Source organism: Labrus mixtus, chromosome 20, assembly GCF_963584025.1.
Source record: "Labrus mixtus chromosome 20, fLabMix1.1, whole genome shotgun sequence".
Taxonomy (NCBI): domain Eukaryota; kingdom Metazoa; phylum Chordata; class Actinopteri; order Labriformes; family Labridae; genus Labrus; species Labrus mixtus.
In genome coordinates this window covers 20,105,891-20,127,676 of record NC_083631.1, presented here as the reverse complement: position 1 = coordinate 20,127,676, position 21,786 = coordinate 20,105,891, and the positions used below count along the sequence as shown (strand labels likewise).

The 21,786-nt window shown below is 41.1% G+C and overlaps 2 protein-coding genes across 3 annotated transcripts; one reads left to right on the top strand and one right to left on the bottom strand.

Annotated features, from left to right (window-relative positions):
* Positions 1–576: 576 nt before the first annotated feature.
* Positions 577–4,424, top strand: sult3st1 (sulfotransferase family 3, cytosolic sulfotransferase 1). Its single transcript, XM_061065517.1, has 6 exons — positions 577–825; positions 914–1,119; positions 1,574–1,700; positions 3,622–3,716; positions 3,822–3,996; positions 4,224–4,424. The coding sequence occupies exons 1-6, from the start codon at positions 684–686 to the stop codon at positions 4,331–4,333; spliced, it is 855 nt and encodes a 284-aa protein (XP_060921500.1). The 5' UTR covers positions 577–683; the 3' UTR covers positions 4,334–4,424.
* Positions 4,425–4,538: 114 nt separating this feature from the next.
* On the bottom strand, positions 4,539–14,965 carry eif3d (eukaryotic translation initiation factor 3, subunit D). Of its 2 annotated transcripts, none has more exons than XM_061065515.1 (16): positions 14,824–14,965; positions 12,403–12,528; positions 11,987–12,032; positions 11,659–11,795; positions 11,476–11,561; positions 11,245–11,317; positions 10,705–10,826; positions 10,485–10,617; positions 10,248–10,395; positions 8,775–8,905; positions 8,489–8,574; positions 8,056–8,185; positions 7,666–7,808; positions 7,336–7,528; positions 7,116–7,209; positions 4,539–4,653 (listed from the first exon to the last, which is right to left on the bottom strand). In XM_061065515.1, exons 2-16 carry the CDS (start codon positions 12,523–12,525, stop codon positions 4,640–4,642), a joined length of 1,659 nt encoding a protein of 552 aa, XP_060921498.1. In that variant the 5' UTR covers positions 12,526–12,528; positions 14,824–14,965; the 3' UTR covers positions 4,539–4,639. The 2 variants fall into 2 exon arrangements, with proteins under 2 accessions (XP_060921498.1, XP_060921499.1); XM_061065516.1 differs by having other exon boundaries at positions 10,705–10,820.
* Between the last annotated feature and the right edge of the window lie 6,821 nt (positions 14,966–21,786).

Genomic DNA, 21,786 nt, shown 5'->3' with positions numbered 1-21,786 from the left:
GTTCGGTTTCGACCCAGTTATAATATAAGATTCTAAAACAATACTTAGTGCCAAGTCAGCTCACTAACACTGTTAGCCAACAGCCCACTGACAGCCAGCTCCTCCCACTGATGCCTCTCATTACATTATAACAAGTGACGACACTTAAGTACTGATGATTCTTGAGAAACAATGGATGATTTAGAAAGTCAACTGGCTACACTCCGTCTTTTGCAAGAATGGATCTTTTCCCCCCCTAAAACCACCTAAGAAAAAAGGACTAATCTAAAGAAAAACAAAAAGACTGAAAAAAGGACAACCGGGTGTCTCCAGCACAACTTAAATAAAAAAGCCCAGCAATCTAAACATGCATTGGATAACAGAAACCTGGACAGGAGGGCACTTTAATTTAAATTATTGTTTAACTGTGGTGAATATTAGGAAGTGCAACTCTGTCAGATGTCTGCAAACTGTGGTAAATATTTCCAACAGAGAATCTTTGCTGTTCCCAATTTTGGTTACAAGACCTGGGAGGGTTTTGAGAATTAAACATCAACTTTTAGTGTTATACTTCAAACCTGCAGTATGTATATAGCAGTTAGCTGCTTAAAAAAAAGTCCAGAGTCCAGCTGCTGCTCTCTGATCAACTGTGTTCTCACATTAAAAACATCAGTCTCTCATCCTGCGTCCGATTCAGAGCAAACATGGAGCACATCTCCAACAAACTTCAAAGGCATAAAAACTATAACTTTGTCAGTGGATGCACAACTGCAGAGTACATCGATTCTCTGCAGAGATTTGAAATACGAGATAGTGATGTCTTCCTGGTTACGTATCCAAGGTCAGGTAAGTAAAACGATTCTTTGTATTGACAGTTTTAAGTCATTTACTGGGAACAGTTTTAGCTGGTAAGATGTGTCATATTTTCTTTCAGGCACCATATGGACTCAGCAGATCCTCATCTCCATCCGTGAGTTAGACAGAGGTCTGAATGAGTATAAAAACAACATGATGCAGATGCCTTGGATTGAGTACTCTGCGTTTGGAGAGGATTTCTCATTACGACCGTCTCCACGTCTCTTCACCTCCCACCTCACCCCGGCTCTCCTGCCTCCAGGTCTGATGGACAAGAAGGCGAAGGTAAGGAACTGCCAGGAAAATAAAAATGTATATATTTAAGGAAAGTCCTCAATGAAAATAGTGTGACAGTGTAACAGTAAATAGTTTTGTCCATAGGGTGCCAACAGAGGATGGAAATAGATCTTCTTAATCACTTTTTCCCAGTAAAACCAATCGACCAAATTCCAAAGACAATTTAGTCACTTTATTGTAAAATGGGGAAAACAGATATTTAAAAAATCTGGAGTAATCACCATTGTTGGCAAAACAAAGCTTAAACAACCCCATTTGATTAAAAAAAAAAAAGGGGGTCGCATTTCATCTGTGAATCAATTGACAAATCATTTCAGGTTCAGATTTGAGAGTTAATTGTTTCTGAAGTAATGAAACTATAACGACGAGATTGGCTTGAAAGGAAAACATGCATGAGTTGGTTTGACCTTTTGGTTTATTGGTTTTTTCTGTTTACTGTCAGATTATCTACGTGATGCGGAATCCAAAGGACATCGCCGTCTCTTATTTTCACTTGAGCGCTGCCAGTGGATTCTTTGACACCTCGCAGAGCTTTGAACATTTTTTAGAGGATTATTTGAACGGCAAGGGTGAGGTGTTAATATTCTATAATAGAGTTTAGTGTGGATACATTTTAACGATGTAAAATCAAGAACAGAAAGTAGTACATCAAATTAAAGTCCTTTAAGATAAGCAGGTCATCAACAGTCACGCTAACTGCTCCGTCCCAGAAGCCAGGATGCTCCAGTGTTCTCAGACTGATATTGTAATTAAAATAAAACACTTTGTGTAACAGATTAGGAAACTCTTCTGCACTGATCTACCCCATTTCTCCTTTTGCAAAAGAAACAGCGACCCTCTGACATGTCACATACAGCTGTAACTTCACTCGTTATCATTTTAAAGTTCCCATGACAGAACTTCGAGAGTATGTAACTGCCATGTTGTGACCATAGAATGTAAATAAACATTTGCGATTGGTAGATTATTTCTTTGTTGTGACAACTCTTCTTGGCAATAAATCTGATAGCGTTGGAAAGCCTGTTTATTTCCCTTTTAAATGGTGCCACATTTGTAAGGAAAATGCATTTTTGGGTTGAGCAGCAGAGCTGAGTATGTAGGTTTCACCCATGAAAAACTTGCCAAATCTTCTCTGCCAATGCCAAACAGCGTATTCTGTTGATGACTCTTGCTTGGTGTCGTTTAGTGGATTGGATGATTGACGTCTGAAAAAACAAGACATATTGGCAATTTAACAATTTATGCATTTCACAAAAAGGAGCCTCAGTACCGTGCGGAAGAACCATACACAGCCACAACAGCCTGGCACCTCCTCCTCATGCTGGTCACACTGCTGTGGGATGGCATCCCATTCTTGAATCAGCATTTGTCGCCAATCAGCCAATGTAGTTGTTAGAGCTGGGTATTGTCCACAACCTCACAATTCGATTCGATTTCGATTCTTTGGGTCACGATTCAATTCTATATCGATTCGATATCGATCATATGCTACGATATCAATTCAATATTACACATAGGTGAGAAATACCCAGATAACTACTCACAGTACCTTCTTATATTTGTTAGATAATTATGTTTGTATTTGTTTTAAACAAACTGACTCAAACATGTATTTTATCATTGCATTATTCTAAGTACAGTATGATCTAAAGTGCAAAATTGTGCCTGATTTCACAGCACCCACAGTGCCTCCTAGTGGAGAGGGGTGTCATTACAATGAAAAAAAAAAATCGATCTCAGGATTTCCCTGAATTGATATTGAATTGGGAAAATAATAAACGCAATGCATTGATGAATCGATTTTTTTTAACCAGCCCTAGTAGATGTGTTGGTCACTCTGGCATGAGCAGTACGTCCAAGCTGATCCCACAAGTGTTCAATGGGTTGAGGTCAGGTCCATTCCATCCACTCCCAAATTCTGGAGGTAGTCTCTGATAAACCCCGCTCTGTGGGGGCGAGCGTTGTCATGTCGGAGGATACAGTTTTGTCCCAGACTGTGGAGATATGGGATTGCCACTGGTTGCATAATCTCATCTCGATATCTGTCTGCATTGAGATTGCCTCCAACGATGACAAGCCTTGTTTTCTCAGCGAGCTGTTTGGCATTGGCAGAGAAGATTTGGCAAGTTTATCATTGGCACAACCCACATACTGAGCTCTGCTGCTTATCTCACAAATGCATTTTCCTTACAAATGTGGCACCATTTAAAAGGGAAACAAACAGGCTTTCCAACAGTATAAGATTTATTGCCAAGACTCATTGTTACAACAAAGAAATAAAAATTAGACAACGCCTTATTGAAAACATCAGCTAAATAGCAGATTGTCTGAAAAGTGGAGCAGGCAAAAGGCAGGCAGAGGATGGACTTCTCATAATTGAGGGGCTTGAATACAGACTAGGGACACATTAGTGTTTGAAAAGCACAGTAAAGTGTACTTTGCACTATGTGTGACTTTTAAATGACATACGATTTTATGCCATTGTTTCAGTTTTTGGATCATCCTGGTTTGACCACATCAGAGAGTGGCACTCAAAGAGAGATCAATACAACATCCTGTTCCTCCGCTACGAGGATATGATCCTGGTAAGATGTTTGTACCTTACATTTAAAAGGAGCTTAATGATTGGAAAATAAATCTTGATAAAAAAAAAAAGATTTTCCTCTAATGAGTTCTTGTTGTTCTTTTAGGACCTGAAGACAGCTGTGAAAAAGATCTGCACTTTCCTGGGTAAAAACCTGAGCGAGGCAGCCACTGATGAGGTCGTGGAGAAATCTGCATTCAAAACGATGAAGAAAGACTCCAAGGCAAACTACGAGTTTCTGCCGGAAACTAAGGTGAAGAAAGGAGGCTTCATGCGGAAAGGTGACGGAGCACTTGTGGCACATGATCATAATCATTTTTGTTTGTTTACAGAAAATATTCTGTCATTTCAGTGTGTCATAAATGTCAGGTCATTTAGCATGCAGGGTTAATATGATCTGATGTTTGAAAGGTTATTAATAGTCTTTGGACATGCCCAGATGTTAACTGTACATTACTGTAATATATCATCCACATATATTCATATTTGTATTTCTATTCAAATCCAGGTAAGATAGGAGACTGGAAGAACACCTTTACAGCGGCTCAGAGTGACCGAGTGGATCGCCTGCTTCAGGAGAGACTCGGGGATCTGTCTCTGAAGTTTATCTGGGAATAAAGAAGAGCAGACACAGACCTGGAGATCTTTACACTTCTTCTTACTGCTGAGAATAAATCACAACCATCATTACTGTGTCTGATTTTAATTTGTATTCAAAATAGTTACCGTACCTGTGAGTACTGTATCTTTAAATGAATCATTAAAATGTTTGAGGTTAATGTTAGGACTTCTGAAATAAACTAAATGAGCAGAAAACATTGAATGAACTCTGTTGGCCAATCTGTTCTCTTTATTTAAAGGTCAGAAATGAAACAGATTTTCTTTATGGAGGGTGATGGCTGCTGGTCACTGGAGCTCCACACTTTAATTCTCTTCATCTGGAAGGAAAAAGAAACAAAACAGAGTTAATATAGGAACACGTTCTCTCTGTAACCAAAGGAAATCATTAATTTTGGTCTTGACAGGACGTGATTCAGGGAGTGTTCTCTGTTCAAATTCTCCAGATGACCTGAGAGAACCTGCTTTTTTTTTTAACACAGAATAAACAAGATTATTCTCAGACGAGATTAAAACATCACAGGAAGCGGGAATGTTTAACTTATTATAACCGCATAAAGAAATGCTTTAAAGATTAAGGAAATCATCTCTAAGATCACTTCACTGCCAACATCATTGACCATAAAAGAAAAGCCCCACATACACATCAAGTAGGTGCAGGGCATTACAAAATCAGCAGAGAGAAGACATGCCAACACAGCGTAAATATCTTCACTCCATCATTTATCATAACACCCTGACATTTTTAAGTTTGTGGTTGTGCGTAAAATACGAGTAAACATGAGAATGTGATGATTTGAAAATCATTGAAACACCTTATCAGCTCAAAGAAAACATATCGAATGTTATCACTGAGAAATTTAACTGTTTTTGGAAATGAAATAACCAAATAAAATTTGATGCCAGCAGCACAAGTCAAGATACTCGGGCCGGGGTCATGTTTATCACTGAGAAATGAGGAGACTGATTTCTGTTCACCTTAAAGGTGAATGTAGGATTGAAGCTGTTCCAACAGTTCAGGGTCTTCTTTGTCGTATTGATCGCTTCATCGTGCTCTGGGGGAAACTTTATCACCACAACTCTTTTGGCCATGCTGCAGTAATACATCCAGAACGGGTTTTTGGCAGCATATAATTCTCCAAAAGCCTGTGCATATCTTTCATCATGCACGTCTTCACAGATGTGCAGGCTACCCATATCATGTGCACTAATGCACCACCAGCGCTGATGGACACCTCAATGATCTCTCTCGTCTTTGGCCCAGAGACCACGGTATCGAGGATGTGGAAACAAAGTTAAAGTGTGACTCTTTCATCCACAGGATAGTTTTCCGCGTCGCCTCAGTTCAACTTAAATGACCTCAGGTCAAGTGAAGGCGACGGCCTTTCTGGACCTGGTTAATATACAGTTTCCTCTTTGCATGATAAGAGTTTCATTTAGTATCTGAGAATGCAGCGATGAGCCGTTTGTTTTCTTGTTTTTTTTTTAGATCCCCATTAGCATTATACACAAAACCCACGTACATGTGCAGTTACTTTCCAGTTGAGGGACCATCTTGCTCACATTATTTATATTTTTCCACAAGCGTTTGATAACTGTATTTATGGGATCAAAGCAGTAAAAGTATATCTATCTGTCTACAGATTGAACATAGATCTAAGAAAGATAGAAGAAAGATCTAATTTACACGACGGCATGTCATTTCTGTCTCTACATGGTCGCTCTCAGTGTCGTGCACGGCGGAGTTTCGCCCCGATGCACACAGACACAGACACACAGACAGACACACACACACTCTCACTAGCGGAGGCGTGGGTGTGTGTGGTTGTGTCTGACGGACGCACACGCAATAATAAAAAGTCTGTAAGAAGCATCAGCAAAATAAAGTAGTCGGCTTAGATGACTTCGGACTTTTCTGGGCGTGTCTCTCTCTCTGCCGTTACTCAGGAGATGCGCCGTTTGTTAGCATGCGGCATTCAGGGGTGCTCAGACAATGAGAGATGCATTCAGGTGCACTCAGAAACGGGAGTTGCAGGAACAACTCGCAGGACCCCCCCCCCCCCAGAGCTCTAAACCTAGGGGAAACACTGCACTCTGTGATTCAAGCAGCTCCGCTTTGTTCGATGGCTGCTCATCAGGTGATCATCAGAACAGTACGTCATTAACTAGAACGAGGTGTACCCGTGTTGGAATTCAATTAACTTTTCAACAACCACTGATTGAAGGAACATTTGGAGGTATCCCTACAATTTTAACCACTTTTTAATTTTATTTAACTAAACCCTGATGTCTGAACTCTTCACAGGATCAAACATTAGTATTCTGTTTGTTTGTGGTCAGAAAATGACTGCATCTTCGGTCTCCTCAAACAGGATCTCAGACTGCCACAGAGAGCGTTGTCCGACCCGTCTCACATCCGAGTATGAGCTTCTCCCTTCTGGCAGACAATACAGAGACCCCCGACGTAAACTGAACCGTTATAAAAACACTTTTGTTCCCACGTCAATCAGAATTCTGTATAATGTTTGTGAGGCTGTGTGGGTTGTGCAATAGTGTCATCGTGTTCCTTTTTCTATTCTCTTACCTTTGTTCTCTTATCTCTCATGCTGTGTTTCTGCAGATCATGAGCACTACACGCATGTTGTGTTGTCTTGCATTGGTATTTGTTTTTCTATTGTTTTTATTCATTGATTCGAGCGGAAGCAGCTGAATGTTTGGCAGCACTTTGAGTGCAAGTCAAATTTTCTCAAGGGGAAAATAAAGTGTATCGTGTGAATCTCACCTTCTTCCTCCTCGTCCTCCTCGTCTTCCTCTTCCTCCTCCTCTTCATCAGAGCTGAAGGTTCCATCAGGCAGGCTGTACACCCGGATCACTTGCTGTTTAGAGAGAAAAAAAAACAAAAAAACAATCACATTAGCTGTCAAGATTCTCCACTGCCTTTCAACAGCAAGGGTTTCTGACTCCTCCCAGCTCAGGCGCCGAGCAGGATCTCGTCGACTCGCCTTGTTGGGGTCCTTCAGGATCAGGTACTTCCCCTCGTCCAGCTTGCGGCAGATGTCGATGACGCAGCGCAGGATCCCCCAGGCGTTCTCCATGCTCAGGTTGATCTGGCTGGCGAACTCGTTGGGTTTGAACTGCTGGGTGCCCAGGATGACATGACGAGCCGAGTCCTTCGCGTGATAACGGGAGACGTACCTGAAGGACACAGCGATCGAAGTTACAACACTCAGTCCTAACTTTTTTTTTTTTAAAACACTGCTCACTTCAGGTTGTATTTGAATTCTGCAGAGACTGAGCGAAGAGGTTTAGTGCGGTGTGTTTGCGTTCCTCACCCCAGTTTCAGGTACTCTGATCCAGCAAGCATGGCACAGCAAGTCCAGCGGGCCAGTTTGTAGCTGTTGTTCTTCAGCTCGGTGGCGAGCACGGCTCCTCTCTGAGAGTCCAGCTTCTGACGCCAGTCCACCCCGTTACAGTGCTGACAGGGGAAAAACACAAGACAGATTAGTCGTTTGACATGACAATGATTAGTGTGGTTTAATGAGTAATGCTGATTTAATGTCCTAGATATTATGTATGGACTGCCAGAACTTGATTTTAGCTTTACGATGAAGACACACGTTTGGTCTTATTTCAGATTCAGCTGCCGACCTTGGTCAGTTAAGCAGATAATTAAAAACCAACAAGATGAACCACTTTCAAATCAGCTTCTCCTGCGCTCTCACCCTGGAGTCCCACTCGTTCAGAGTCTTCACGTTGATGAAGGAAACCTCTCCGTTGGCGCCGGTCATCACGCCATCGTGCTCACAGCGGACAATCAGATCGATGTCCTCCCCGAGCTTCCAGTGACGATATCTAAAAAAACAAAAAAAAAGGAAGCAGTGATAACACCCAGTAAAATAAAGAGTGCTAATGTAAGACTTTATAAACGTTATCAAAGCTCTATAATGAGCTCAGAGGGTTAAACTATCTCATAACCAAAGATCAGACGTCGCTCTGGTTATGAGACAGTTTAACCCACTGAGCTCATGGAGAGGCTTTTACCATCGATCTGGATAAACTTCAGATGTCACTCAATCCAGAATGTATTCAGAGTTTCAGGACTCTTTTTCTGTAAGAGGTGTTTTTTAAACCCAGCAGCTCCGTTCACCGTCTCACCTGTAGGCCACTGATGCCACCTCACTCTTGTCCATGTCCTCCTCCACAAAGGGGTTTGGGTTGGGAAACTTGTGGCGGTCTCCGCCCTGAAAAAACAAAAGGGAACAAGTTCTCCTTAAAACAAATCTAGGAAGTATTACTGATCTCTCCTCTTGAAGGGAGCACTCAAATCTTCAGACAACCATGTTGACAGCAGTCTGTTTCAAATCTGCATCCAAAAGACTGGAAAAAGATGGAAACAGCCAGCAAAGTGGATTTTGCATTAAAGAAATATTTTCCCACTCACCATTCGTAAACACTGCTGGCTGAAGTTGTGGTTGATGTAAGTTGCCTCCATTGCCAGGTTGCGAGGAGAGTTGAAGGAGTTGCCCTCATCCTGCGGTGGCTCGTTGGCCGTCTCGCTTACGGTGAGCAGATCTGAAGCGACAAGATAAAGTCACACAAACGTTTTACGTGTAACCGATGTCCAGTGTCAAGCAAAACAACGGGAGGACAAACATGAAGATGTTAGAAGAAATCTGTTCCAATGGTGGATAACCCGGATTCTTGATCACAGCTGTCCTCATGCGTCTTGGCATACTCTGCACCAGCAGCCTTTCACTTGGCTCTTTGGTCACGTTATGCCACTCTGAGATTCAAGCAGCTCCGCTTTGTACAATGGCTGCTCATCAGAACAGTATATCATTAACTAGAACGAGGTGTACCTGAGTTGGAATTCAATTAACTGTGATTCAACAATCACTGATTGTAGAGATAATGATTGAAGGAACATTTTGGAGGTATCCGTACATTTTTAACCACTTTTTAATTGTATTTAACTGAACCCTGATGTCTGAACTCTTCGTAGGATCAAACAGTATTCTGTTTGTTTGTGGTCAGAAAAAGACTGCATCTTTGTTTTGTCTTTACCTGAAGTTGTTCTTGTCAAATAAAAACCTAAAAAAAAAAAAGTGAGTGTACTTGCAAGTTGTGAGTAATGATGTGTATCATTTCAAAACTCAACACTTAAACCTATACTATAAAAGCAGAGTGGAGTTGGTCTCTTGATTTTTTTTCCTGAGCTGTATCATTCTCTGTGATATAGCAGTGTTACAGATGTCATTTAAAGGTCACTTATTATTCAAAATACACTTTACAATGTTTTTCTAACATTAATATGTGTCTCTAGTGCTCCCAATGATCAGAAAAGTCCATCCTCTCCATCTTTTGCCTGCTCCACTTTTCAGAAAATGTGTGCTCAAACAGGCTGTTTGGAGATTTTCCCTTAGTGACATCACAAAGGGCAGTAACCCCCTCCCCCAGGTGGGTGACACTCCCACAGCTAGGTGTTTGTTCTGCCCTCTGAGTCTGCCTTCTCACCGTAAACAATAGGACATGGAGCGAGAAAGCCCGAGTACACCCATGCCCTTCCAGAGAGGGGGCGTGGTCAGACACAGCTCATTTGCATTTAAAGCTACAGATACAGAAACAGCCTGTTCTGAGCAGGGCTGAAATAGAGGGGTTTATAGTCATGATCAAATACAGGATCAGAGTGGATTTAGAACAAGAAACTTCACAGACATGTTTTGAGGAGTTCTGAGACTTATTTAAACTGGTTGAAGAGGAGGACAATATGTGACCTTTAATATATCTTCTCACAGCCAGAACTCAAACTATCTACAGGTGTCGATGAACAGAATGTCAGAACGTTGACTTCTACTGGACAGAGACAAATCTCTTGACAGTTGAAGTCCTTACAGTGAACTTTTCAAAGTCTCACCAAAGTCAGAGTTGTCCCTCTTGTCGAAGAACAGCTTGTTTCCGACTCTCTGCACGATGATGTCCCAGGAGTTGACTGAGCGCGTGCAGCACATCAGGGTGGCCAGGATGGCGTCAGTGGCAAACACGTTGCCCTGAGTCTTAGCCAGCTGTGAAAGGACAATCACACAGCTGCCGTTTAAAAGAGACACACTTTTGATGTAATCGTTGTGTTAACTGGCGCAGCTCGTTAGCAAACCTTGCGGATGACGGGGTCGTCTGTGGTGGTGACGGTGTGGAAGATCCTCTTGATGCTCTTCAGCTGCTTCTCGTTGCGGGTGGTGACTCGGTCGAAGGCCTTGTCGTAGTACTCCAGAGCGCCGCAGCACTCTCTGCAGGAGGGACAACACACCCACGATCATCATCGCATCCCTCTCGGAGACGGGTTTAATGACTTCACGGCCGACGGGTTCACTTACATGTCATCGGGGTCGGCCACCTCCATGTATCTCATCTTCATCAGTCGGGGGAAGTCCATCTCCTCCTTCACCTCCCAGTCGCTTCTAACCTCCACTGATGAGTCTCTGGGCTTCAGCTGCGCCTTAAACATCACAGAGTTATTGTCATCATCATCTTTCACCCCTTGCCACCTCTACTCATGTGTCTGACCAAACAACAAGGCACTTTGACGGGTCTTCTTAATGGTCTTTTAAAGGCTTTCTGCCCTGAAAATGAATAAATCAACTCGATAAATCAACCCTATGGTAGAGTGTAAATAATTTGTTTCTTTTATTTTTCTTCATTTGTGAAGCTTTTAAGATACAAGGAATATTCTATAAAAGTTTTTTTTAAATTACAGATTGATCTGCCAGTCATATTCTTCAATAAATGTAACACAAGAGGAAATGCTTATTATATTTCCCCACAGTCTAATGTTTTTGAATGCCTTGGTGGTCGGGGAAAGACAAAGAAATTCATCTTTCCATTATAAGTTACAAAAAAGAAGCCGACCACTTTACCTGAGATTTCTGGTCCCACTTCTGACGCACTCCAAACTGCTTCTGAAACTTCTTCTGCAGCCGCATTCGGTCTCTGAGGAGACAAAACCACACGTTAAGCGCAAGTCTCCGACATGCGCAGACTTTAAACACAAAGTGTACAGACGCCACCTCCTGTCGGGCTCCTTGTTCTTCTCTTGTTTAGAGCCCAGCAGAAGAAACACTAAGGCATATTTGCTGTGAAAGCCTCACCTCTCTTTCTGCTTGGCGCTCTTGGGGAGCGTCTGCATGTTGAACTGGGTCATGTTTCTGCGGTCTTTGTCCCGGCGCAGATTCCTCTGTTTTTAAACACACAGCGTCGTGTTAAAGGACGAGTTCAATCCGACTACAATCAACTGAAACTTAAAGGCTCACGTTAAAAAATAAAATTCTCACCTGAGCAAACCTCATGCGGTTCCTCTGGTAGGCCGTCTTCTGCGTCTTGGCCGTGTCCACCAGCTGGAAGCTCGTCTCGTCCTCCTCGTGGAAGTAAGCATACTGACTTCCTCCTCCGAACTGAGATGAGTACTTATCTGCAGGTAAAATACAGGATGTGAACTTCAGATTTAAATTAAATCACGCTGTATTGAAATAGGCTTTCCGTGTAGTATTTACATAAGATTATAAAACACATCCTCAGGTGTCCCCGATTGAGACATTTCAGATGAAATACATGCCACTATATTTTAATCGGAGGCTTAAATATGACATCCGTCTCACTCACTTGTGTATCTTTTGTCCTGATAAGTGGCTCCGGTCCAGTCAGCGACCTGTCAGAGAAAAAACACAGATTAAAAATAAAATAAAAAATTACATGTTAATGAGTTCAGCCCTGGGTTGTTTTAAGCAGCTCTAAACGTTTGTGGTGAAAGACGTAACATCTGATATACAATTTTATGTTATTGTGTTTTCATTTACTTTTTTTGAATGCGTCTATGGAATTAGTGTGTTGTTATCGTTATATATTTCAATCATCATATCTGTTGTGTAATGTGACCGCGAGTAACTGAAAACTGTAAGTGTAGGTGCTTGGTATTCAAACGATTTTAATTTTTCTTATCAAATGAAAGAAACTTGGTTAAAAAAAGCTGAAGGCATTCAGTCAGTGACTTCATGAAAACATAATGAAAGATATCAGACCTTTCCCAGGCGGTCTCCTTTGCTGAACGGCTGGTACGGCATGTCTTTGAACTTCTCTGGGACCGCACATGGACCCCATCCGGACGGGTTGTCCTGGATCACAGGGGCGTTGAACTTAGCCATGACCTGAAGTCATAAATAGAAGGACAGAGAGAGAGGGACTTCAGTAATACATAAAAAGTAACAACAGACAACAAGAACATAAACATCACACACACAGGGTCTCAGCCAATAAGCAGCACTGATTTCTCCAGCAATGCACTACAAATATGCACTGATCAGCTTGCGCAGTGGGCTAGTCATCATCGACCAACAAACATCCAACAAGAAATCTACTTTTCAAATGTAGATCCAACTGCAACCTGCTAATTCTACTTCTTATCACCATTATTATTTCACAAGCTAAAACCTGGTGATGTATATTTTCATTTAAACTGATAATCATTAAATTATAGAAAAACTAGAGTGGTAGAACCGACAAAGGACCTTATTAATAAATCAAATAGCGTTAGATCGCAATACTTTACTTTAATACTTTATACCTTCCCCTTCTGTTTATGAACTGATCAGTTTATAGCTGTACTAAAAATAAATAAAGCACTGGCTCTCATTACTGTCTATCATTCGCAGTGAGTAACATAAGAATCAATACACATTTTTATATCAATACAATCTCTTTTTAAAAAGGCCATAAAAATCTTTGACAAAAAGCCATTTTCGTTTCACCATTGCACCGTTTTAGATAAACATAATTTACTAAATTTTCATAATTTTGTTCATTTAAAAAAAATGCATGTTTTATATATAAAACTTTGCACGGACTTGCTCCTCCTCCTTTGAAGGAAGAGGAGCCAGGGGCCACAGCCCGAGGAGACTGTGAGGTCCCATACAGACGCACTACATTCGGACAAACTGTTCTGTCAGTCAAAGGAACTAAATATTGGAATATTCTCCCACTCACAAACATATGCAACCTTCAAAACACACCTCAAACAGTGGATACAGTGTTTCCCCTAGGTTTACAGCGTTGGGGGGGGGGGGGGGGGGACAAGCCAACACGACGACACAAACGCTTGAAGGAATCTTGGTGTTCATGTGTTACTTTTAATGACAGATGTCCTTTTCTATCGGAAAGGTATCCTTAAATGACTTCTTTCCCTGATTTCCGACTCTATCCACTATCCTATCTCTACAATAAAGGCACAAAAATAAATCTTCCCCCAGTATAATGGTAGGGGAAACATAGGGATAAAAGAAAACCAAGTCTGTGACCACCTTTAACCTCTATTATCGTCTTGAGTCACTTGTGCCTTTGTATTTTATTTGTAATTTGTCTTTCTCTGTTACCTGCCTAGGGACAACAGATGGAAACTAGCACTGCTATAATCTGGCATTTTTACAGCTGTAATTGTTACAACTGTTCATGTTGTATGCACACTGTCCCTAACAAATAAATACAAATAAATAGATAAACAGATGAATAAATAAATGAAATAGATAAATAAATAAATGAAATAGATAAATAAATAAATAAATAAAATAGATAAATAAATGAATAGATGAATAAATAAATAAATAGATAAATTAATTAATGAAATAGATAAATAAATAGATGAATAAATAAATAAATGAAATAGATAAATAAATAAATGAATAGATAAATAAATAAATTAAATAGATAAATAAATAAATGAATAGATAGATAAAATAAATAGATACATAAATAAATAAAATAAATAGATAAATAAAATAAATAGATTTAACGGATGCAAAAGTGAACTGTGTTCATGTGACACTGTATTTCTTTAGGAAGAGGTGCAGGAATCTGTGTCTGTGTCTTTAATAGAAGAAGATTGAATGGATGATGTTTTACTTTATTAAATTAAAGCCCATTAATGATCTTTATTCACGAGTATTTCGGCCTCTAATTCATCTGTAAGCCTCTCTGGTGACACTAGAACAATACATTTTAAATACAAAATATAACTAGTAATATTTATGCATTTTTAATTTTGTTAGCATTTTCTCTGCTCGGTGGTACCAGCTGACATCCTGCACAGCAATGTTGCCTTTTTATCACGACAGCGTCTCATGTAAACATAAGAAAATAGATTAAACCTTTAAAATAAATACGTATTTGGATGAACTTTCCCGCTCCTGTGATTACAAAGAGGTAGCGTTTAGTTTTCCATCAGATAACAGTAAAGGCCGAGGGCTCAGTCTTTTCAGCTCTGACCCGGTGAGCTAATAAATGCTAACGCTAATGCTAACCCATTTTGCCAGGTGGCCGCGTCGGAGATGCTAAGCTAACTGGGTGGAATGCTACATTCACGTAAACAGGACACGCTAAGATTTATTTTTCAAACACGACTGAAAAGAACATCTTTTCCTAAGTCGGCACATGGTTTAAGGTTGTCTTACCGTGAAAGATGAGACACACTATCGAACCTTTTAGTCCAACTGGTCCTCTCACGGTGTAAAACTCCTACAGAGCGCCGGTGTGAAAGGAAGTATGACGCTGCCGTAAAGTGGACAGTGGTTCTTGCCGTACAACGAGTGGCACTGTCGTAAAACTGAACCTGCAGCGCACCAATGGTTGAATTTAGAAATAGAATGTCTTTATTGTCGTTATACAATTGTCAACGAAATTATTTGGCTTCACCTTAAAGTGCACACACATACAAGCATCCAGAGCTAAAAACAACAAAAGAAGAAATTAAAAAAAGGAACTCTCATTCAGGTAAGATGGGCAATGTATGGCAGGAGTTATTTACAGGTAGTAGCATAACAGAATATAAATAGATATTGCAGAAATATAAAATAAATATTGCACAGTATGAAATGTAAAATTATTGCAGAAATATAAAATAAATATTGCACAGTATGAAATGTAAAATGATTGCAGAAATATAAAATAAATATTGCACAGTATGAAATGTAAAATATTGAATTTAATTAAATGTTTTTGTTTTTTACAGAGCTTTTGTCACTTAAACATACTAATAGAGAGCTTTACAAACTCTGACTTCTACACAAATATCAACACAGATAACTCTGTCAAAACAACATATCAAAGGATTTACATGAAGGCTACAAGACAGCATCAAATGTAAAGCTTCAGTTCTGCATGCCACCACACGAGGGCGGCATACAGTCATGATTTTATATAACTTCGTTAAAAGCAGCTCCATTGATAAAAACTTGTACACAGAATTATTGTAATTTTTCTAAAGGAGGCCTAAAAAAACGAATTACTTTTGTAAAATATTTAACTTATGTAAATACTGTCCATTTACGACTCTGTTTTTGCACATTTACATTTAATCTTTCATATTTAATCTTCCTATTTAAGACTAGTAATGCTTAGTTAAATCCTGGTTGTATATATTCACATTCTTAGTTTTGATATTTTTAGTACTTATTTACTTTGTATTTAATATTATATTGTGTTTAGATTTGCTAACATTGTGTTTTTTACTCATATTGTGTGTTTGGATAACCTGCTGCTGTAACGCCACAATTTCCCAGTTTGGGATCAATAAAGTATTTCTATTCTATTCTATATAGTTTTGGTTTAATAGCACAAGAGTGCCACTCCTGGTGGGTGTATAGAAGTTAAAAGTCTCTTTCAAACAGTGTTAAAAACATTTGTATGGACTATCACATACAGAGAAACACATTCATGTAAAAGGCAAAATCCATCACACGCAACTTATAAATAAATAAAGTGCCAGAGTCTAAGATCTTGATGAGTTAAACATAAGTAGCCATGTAGATTTAAGGTGCAAAAGTCATAGTCCACATTAGTTATTGCACAGGCTCAGGTTTTGTCATTTTAAATGCTGATCAAGAGGGTGAAGTGCTTTCTGGAAAAAACTGTTTTAGAGTCTGACTGTCTCTGACTTTATTGACCTATAGCGCCTCCCTGAGGGCGGAGTGTCGAACTGGAGGTGTGCTCGCCGCGAGCTGTCTTAAACAGTGCTTGTTGCTCTTGTGAGGTAGCAGGTGTTAGTAAGAGAAGAAAGCAGCCAATGATTTTTGTGTTGTATTGATGACCCTCTAAAGTGCTTTTTTTTTGCTCAGCCAGCATACCACACAGAGAGAGGCAGTATGTCAGCACAATCTCTATTGTGGAGCGGTATAAGGTCACTAGCCTTTGATTAGGATTATTTCACCTGAGACCTTTCAGGAAGTGCAGAGGTTGCTGTGGCTTTCTGACCACAGGCGCCGTCGTGTTGCTGAGCCAGGATAGATTGTCTGAGGAATTTAAAGCTGTGAACTCTCTCTCCCACACATTCTCCATTTATTAAGATGGGGAGGGGCTCTGCTCTACACTTCCTGAAGTCTGTGATAAGTTCTTCATCAGGTTGTTTCCTGAGCACCCACGACGACAGCCTCTTAATGTCACCTCTGGAGGCACATTCACCTCGTCCTGAAATGAGACGACCACAGTGGTGTCCTCTGCATATGTTGTGAATGTGGCGTGGATCTGTTACAGTCACGACTGTAGAGGGAGTAGAGGCTGGGCTGGAGCTTGGGGTCGACCTGGTCCTTGATCCAGGTGCATGTGTATGTGTGTGTGTGTGTGTGTGTGTGTGTGTGGAGTCCCAGGTAAGAGTTTTCTGGTCAGAATGTCAGGGATGATTGTATTGAACACAGAGCTATAATCTATAAAGAGAAGCCATACGTAGCTCCCTCTGTGTTCCAGGTGATTGAATGCTGCGCGGAGAGCTATTCTGATGGCGGTCTCCGAGGACCTTTGACCTGTATGCAAACTGGTGCGGGTCAAAGGTAGGATGGAGGCCAGCTCCGATGTGCCTTAGTAGCAGTAGTCTCAAAGCATTTCATCAGAATGGGGGCGAGTGCAACGGGTCTGTAATCATTCACACTGTCGACAGGTAAGGGAATGACGAGGGATAACAGCATGTGCAAGGGACAGGAAATACTTCTATCCCCAGTGAGAGTCTTGCAAAAGCCAGAGTGTCCCTTTTTAATGAAAGGTGAAAATCGATTTCTTTTAAAAGGTTTGCTTGTCTCAGCCTTAAAAGAAATGTGCTCTCTCAGTGTGTTTTTTTCATCGACTGTAAATATTAATGGACGAAGCCTGAGTGACGTCAACCATTTGTTACTGCAGGGGGGCTTTGGAGTCCCATCGATATCGGTTGCCACGATGGAAAGGCTGTCTCATCCTATCCTTCAGTCAACCTATAACAGGCCAAGAGCTGGAACTGAGGCGGCGTTTAAGCCCTTTGACAAACCGTTACATCATACTCGCCTGTCAGTCTCGTCAGCTAATGGCCTCACTGCTCAAATACTTTCTTTTGAGCCTCGCGTACACGTAGACCACCCACCACCTTCTGCATGTTTTGTGAAACATCCAGACCACTTAGGTCGTCTGGGACAGGTCTGATTTCTGTCCCCAGAGTCAGAAGGAAACTCAGAGAAGCAGCGTTCATTTTCTACGCTCCTTATATCTGGAACAAACTCCCAGAAAACTGCAGGTCAACATTTACTTTAATAAGATTTTAAACTATAACTCTGTTACTTTTACACCCGCTGTACAGTGTGTGCCGATTAAGAAATTAACTAATCCGACCTTTTTTTCCGATTTCTGAACCAGGCTGTAAACGTGTTAATTTCTGCTGTAATGGGTGTGTATGTGACTTCCTGTACTTCTGCAGCCAGCCTCAAGTGGACGCTCGACACACTGCAGGATGTGTTGCACTTCCACATTGGCTTCAATTTTCATCGTCAGAGGTTGCCGCTTGTTTTTGTTTTGCATTTTCTCATTTTTTTCCTCCGTCATCATCAGTCAGCGCTTCTTAACCTCTTATTCATGCTGTTCTTCAGAGATTATGCAGAGTGGTGCTCCTTACTTCAGAAGTGTAAATGAGGAAATCATCGCCTCATGTGTCAGTGTATTATCACAGAAGAATTACCACCATCAGCTTGTTTGATCTCTCAGGGACACACGCGTGCTTGATCGACTACTGAACACACTAATCACAGTCTGAACACACACTCATCGCACATCCTCAAGTGTGATTCCTCGTAACAAATCCTTAGATCTTGTAAAGCTGTTTTTCTACACTAAAGGTCAGAAATCTCATTAGTCCACACATAGATGGCCATCAGGGGGACACTTCTTTCACCTTGGATTTGTCCACTTGCTGCATGATAAAGAGTCACATCTGCATCTTCCTCACATCATGAACTCCATCACTGACCCGTGGAAGGTTATGAAGTACATTTACCCGATGGGTTCTCTACCCGATGCATGGGCTGCGAGGTCAAACTGAAGCACTGGTGGGTGGTGAGGCACAAGGTGAGTCGACTGTCGACCTTAACTCTCTCATCCAGGTCTACACTCCCCCCCGCCCCCGCCCACTACGCTCTGCCAATGAAAGGCGTCTGATCCAACCTTCACAACAGGGTCCTAAGACGCCGACTAGACTCTTCTCCTCTGTCGCCCCCCGGTGGTGGAATGAACTTCCAAACTCCATTCGATCTGCAGAGTCCCTCTGCACCTTTAAGAAAAAGCTAAAGACCCAGCTCTTTCATGAATACCTACTAACTTAATGATGATGGTCTCCATATTATTGATGATGATGATGGTAGTGACGATGGTTTTTGTTTGATAACGATGACTTGTAAGATGGTTTCTATACTGATTAGAGCTCTCAAGAACTGCCCTCAATGTTGTGCTTTGTCTCTGGTCACTTCCTGTCAGCACCTGTGTGTCCAATCAGACTCAAAGCTGATCGTTTGCTCTTACTGACATTGTTCCCTTTTTTCTAGATCCTTGCTTGTGTTGTTCTTACTCTCTGATGTACGTCGCTTTGGATAAAAGCGTCTGCTAAGTGAATTGTAGAATTGTAGACTGCAGCGGGTTTATATGGCAGGAGTGATCACATGATGAGAGCCAGTTGCTCCTTCTTAGAGAGTCCCAGCTCAGCCCTCCTCTGAACACACACACACACACACACACACACACACACACACTGCCAGAGAGAGGGACAGAAAGACGAGGGGAAAAACACCAAAGTAACACCAAATGCAAAACTGAACACCAAAACAAATATCACGGGTTAACAACGCTGGCTTTCCCTGGATAATGAGTTGATTTTAAGAGATCTTGAGAAAACAGCTGAAGTTTACTTCTTATCACAGGAAAACCAGAGTTCATCCATATGGATAAAGTTCAACATGGCCGAGGACAAATGTGACCGCACAGAAATGTGTGATCACAGTATGTGATTTATTTTTGTGTATTGTGTATATTTCAATGTGTACATGTGTAATTAGGAGGATTGGTTCTGTTACTTTGTGGTAAAATCTCATTTAGAGTGTGGTTCCAAATTGTGCCACAAGGGGGCGTGACCTCCAGGTGAGACAGCTTAGTGTGCTCGGTAGCCCTCGTCTTCAGACTGGCAGAAGCGAGGAAAGGAAACACACTACCTGTTGCTTGCCCCGTTATTTCCCTGTTATTTACAGGACAAGTCTAATCTGGCAGCAGTCCATACGGGACCTGTTACACAGACATCAGACTCGGAGCAGAGAGACGGTCCCCATCCAACTGACTTACACACAAGAAAATCTTCATTTTACTCTACGATTTTTTGATTTCAAATGAGAATGATTTCAGTTTAATAATCACCAAATATGAGGTGAGCGTCAGTTATCTTTGCACAGAAACAGCTGCTTTAATGTCCTGCACTGTGAGACTGCACGACTTCACAGCAGTAAACAAGTCACAGCAGTACTGACACTTCTACCAGAGTGTTTTTCTTGTCTTTTTTCAAGTGTATCTGGTTTTCACAGAGGCAACCATCATGGTAAAAGACGATGGCCCATGGCTTCTTAGATGGTTACTTTTACTCCTCCACCTGTGACTGTGTGTTACTTTAACGATCTCTGGAGAAATTCCACTGAGAGAGAGAGGCGTCATGAGGAGCAGCTGGTCCGTGAGTCACTTTCAAACTGTCATCCTTCACACGCAGAGAGACAGACGGAGAGTTCAGTCACATTTATTTATGGGTGCAGTGTTATGATTTACCTTTGTTTAGTTAGTTTATTCCTTGGTTTTGTTGCTCTAATGTGATCTAGTGTTTTACTTTGTCATTTGTATCCTCTGTTTTCTCTGTTTCCTGTGTATTTTTCATATTCCAGCTTTTAGTCTTTCCTGTTTTATTTCTTGTCTTTGGTGTTTCCTGTTTTACTTTGTAGTTCTTGTCCCCAGGGTCATTGTCTTCTCTTACCTCCTCCCTTCGTCTGGTTTCCCTCCTTTTTGATTGCCTTCAGTCGGCCGTCGGTCCGTCGGTGAGCGGTCGTCGCCCTAGTCTTTTGCGGTGTGTCCAGCTCCGTCGCTACCCGTCGGTTCCAGTTGGCCTTGTTTTGGCTGAATCGCCATGAGCAGACGCCGGCACGGTTGTGCGGTAGTTCATCTCTCCGGCTGGCTGTTCAGCTAAGCGAAACAGGAGAGCCAATGCACAAGAAGAAATGCGGAAGCGCCTCTGCTATTCTTGTTCACCAATAAAAGACGTCATACCTCCCTGTGTTTTTCATTTCTGATTGGTTAAATCATCTGTTTGGTCTGTACTTGTGGGGGTACACGTGTGTCTCTACCCTCAAGTATCTGCTTTATAAGGAGAAAAATACAACTACCTGTGTTCAATCAAAGACCCCCCCCCCCCTTGAAGGAACACTTGAAAGATAAGAGAGGGAGGGGAGCAATGCTCTTAATGCATTTTTAAAATACACACAGTCCATTGTGCACCACACACACTCCTCTTACTCTGTTCTTAGAGAAATTACACAGAAAACATTTTCAGTGTTGTTGCTAGGCAACAATGGGAGTGTTGTTGAATCAGCTCTATAGCTTAAAGGTCCACGGTGGTCAAGTTATTTATGGAGTCTCCAGCTTGAACAGTGACATGTTAAATGTTGTTTTTAAAAAGTTTTTTAAAACACAAAGCTTGTGGGTTTTTTTTGGAAGAGAGAGAGAGAGGGAACTGTAAAAAAAAAAAAAAAAAAGCTCTTTATTTGTGTGTGTACACTAATGGATTGTTTTTACAAAGGAGAAACAAGACAAAAAACAATGGTTTCACTGAAACACATCTTTTATTTCTTCACTCTTGAAATCCAAACAACATGATAAAGAACATTTTTGTAAGGGCGCAAAATATTTGATTCTGCAACCGCTCCAACAAGAACAAAACATAAAAACAAAACATAAGGTGCACAAATGACATCCAGCAGGATTATGATGCATATTTCCCTCGTGGTTTGAACCAATCTTAAACTATTAAGTTTGAAGAGATGTAAGTTTTTATAGGTTAATCTGTTGTGATGAGGGTTTACGGACCGTGGGGAAATGTTCCTGCT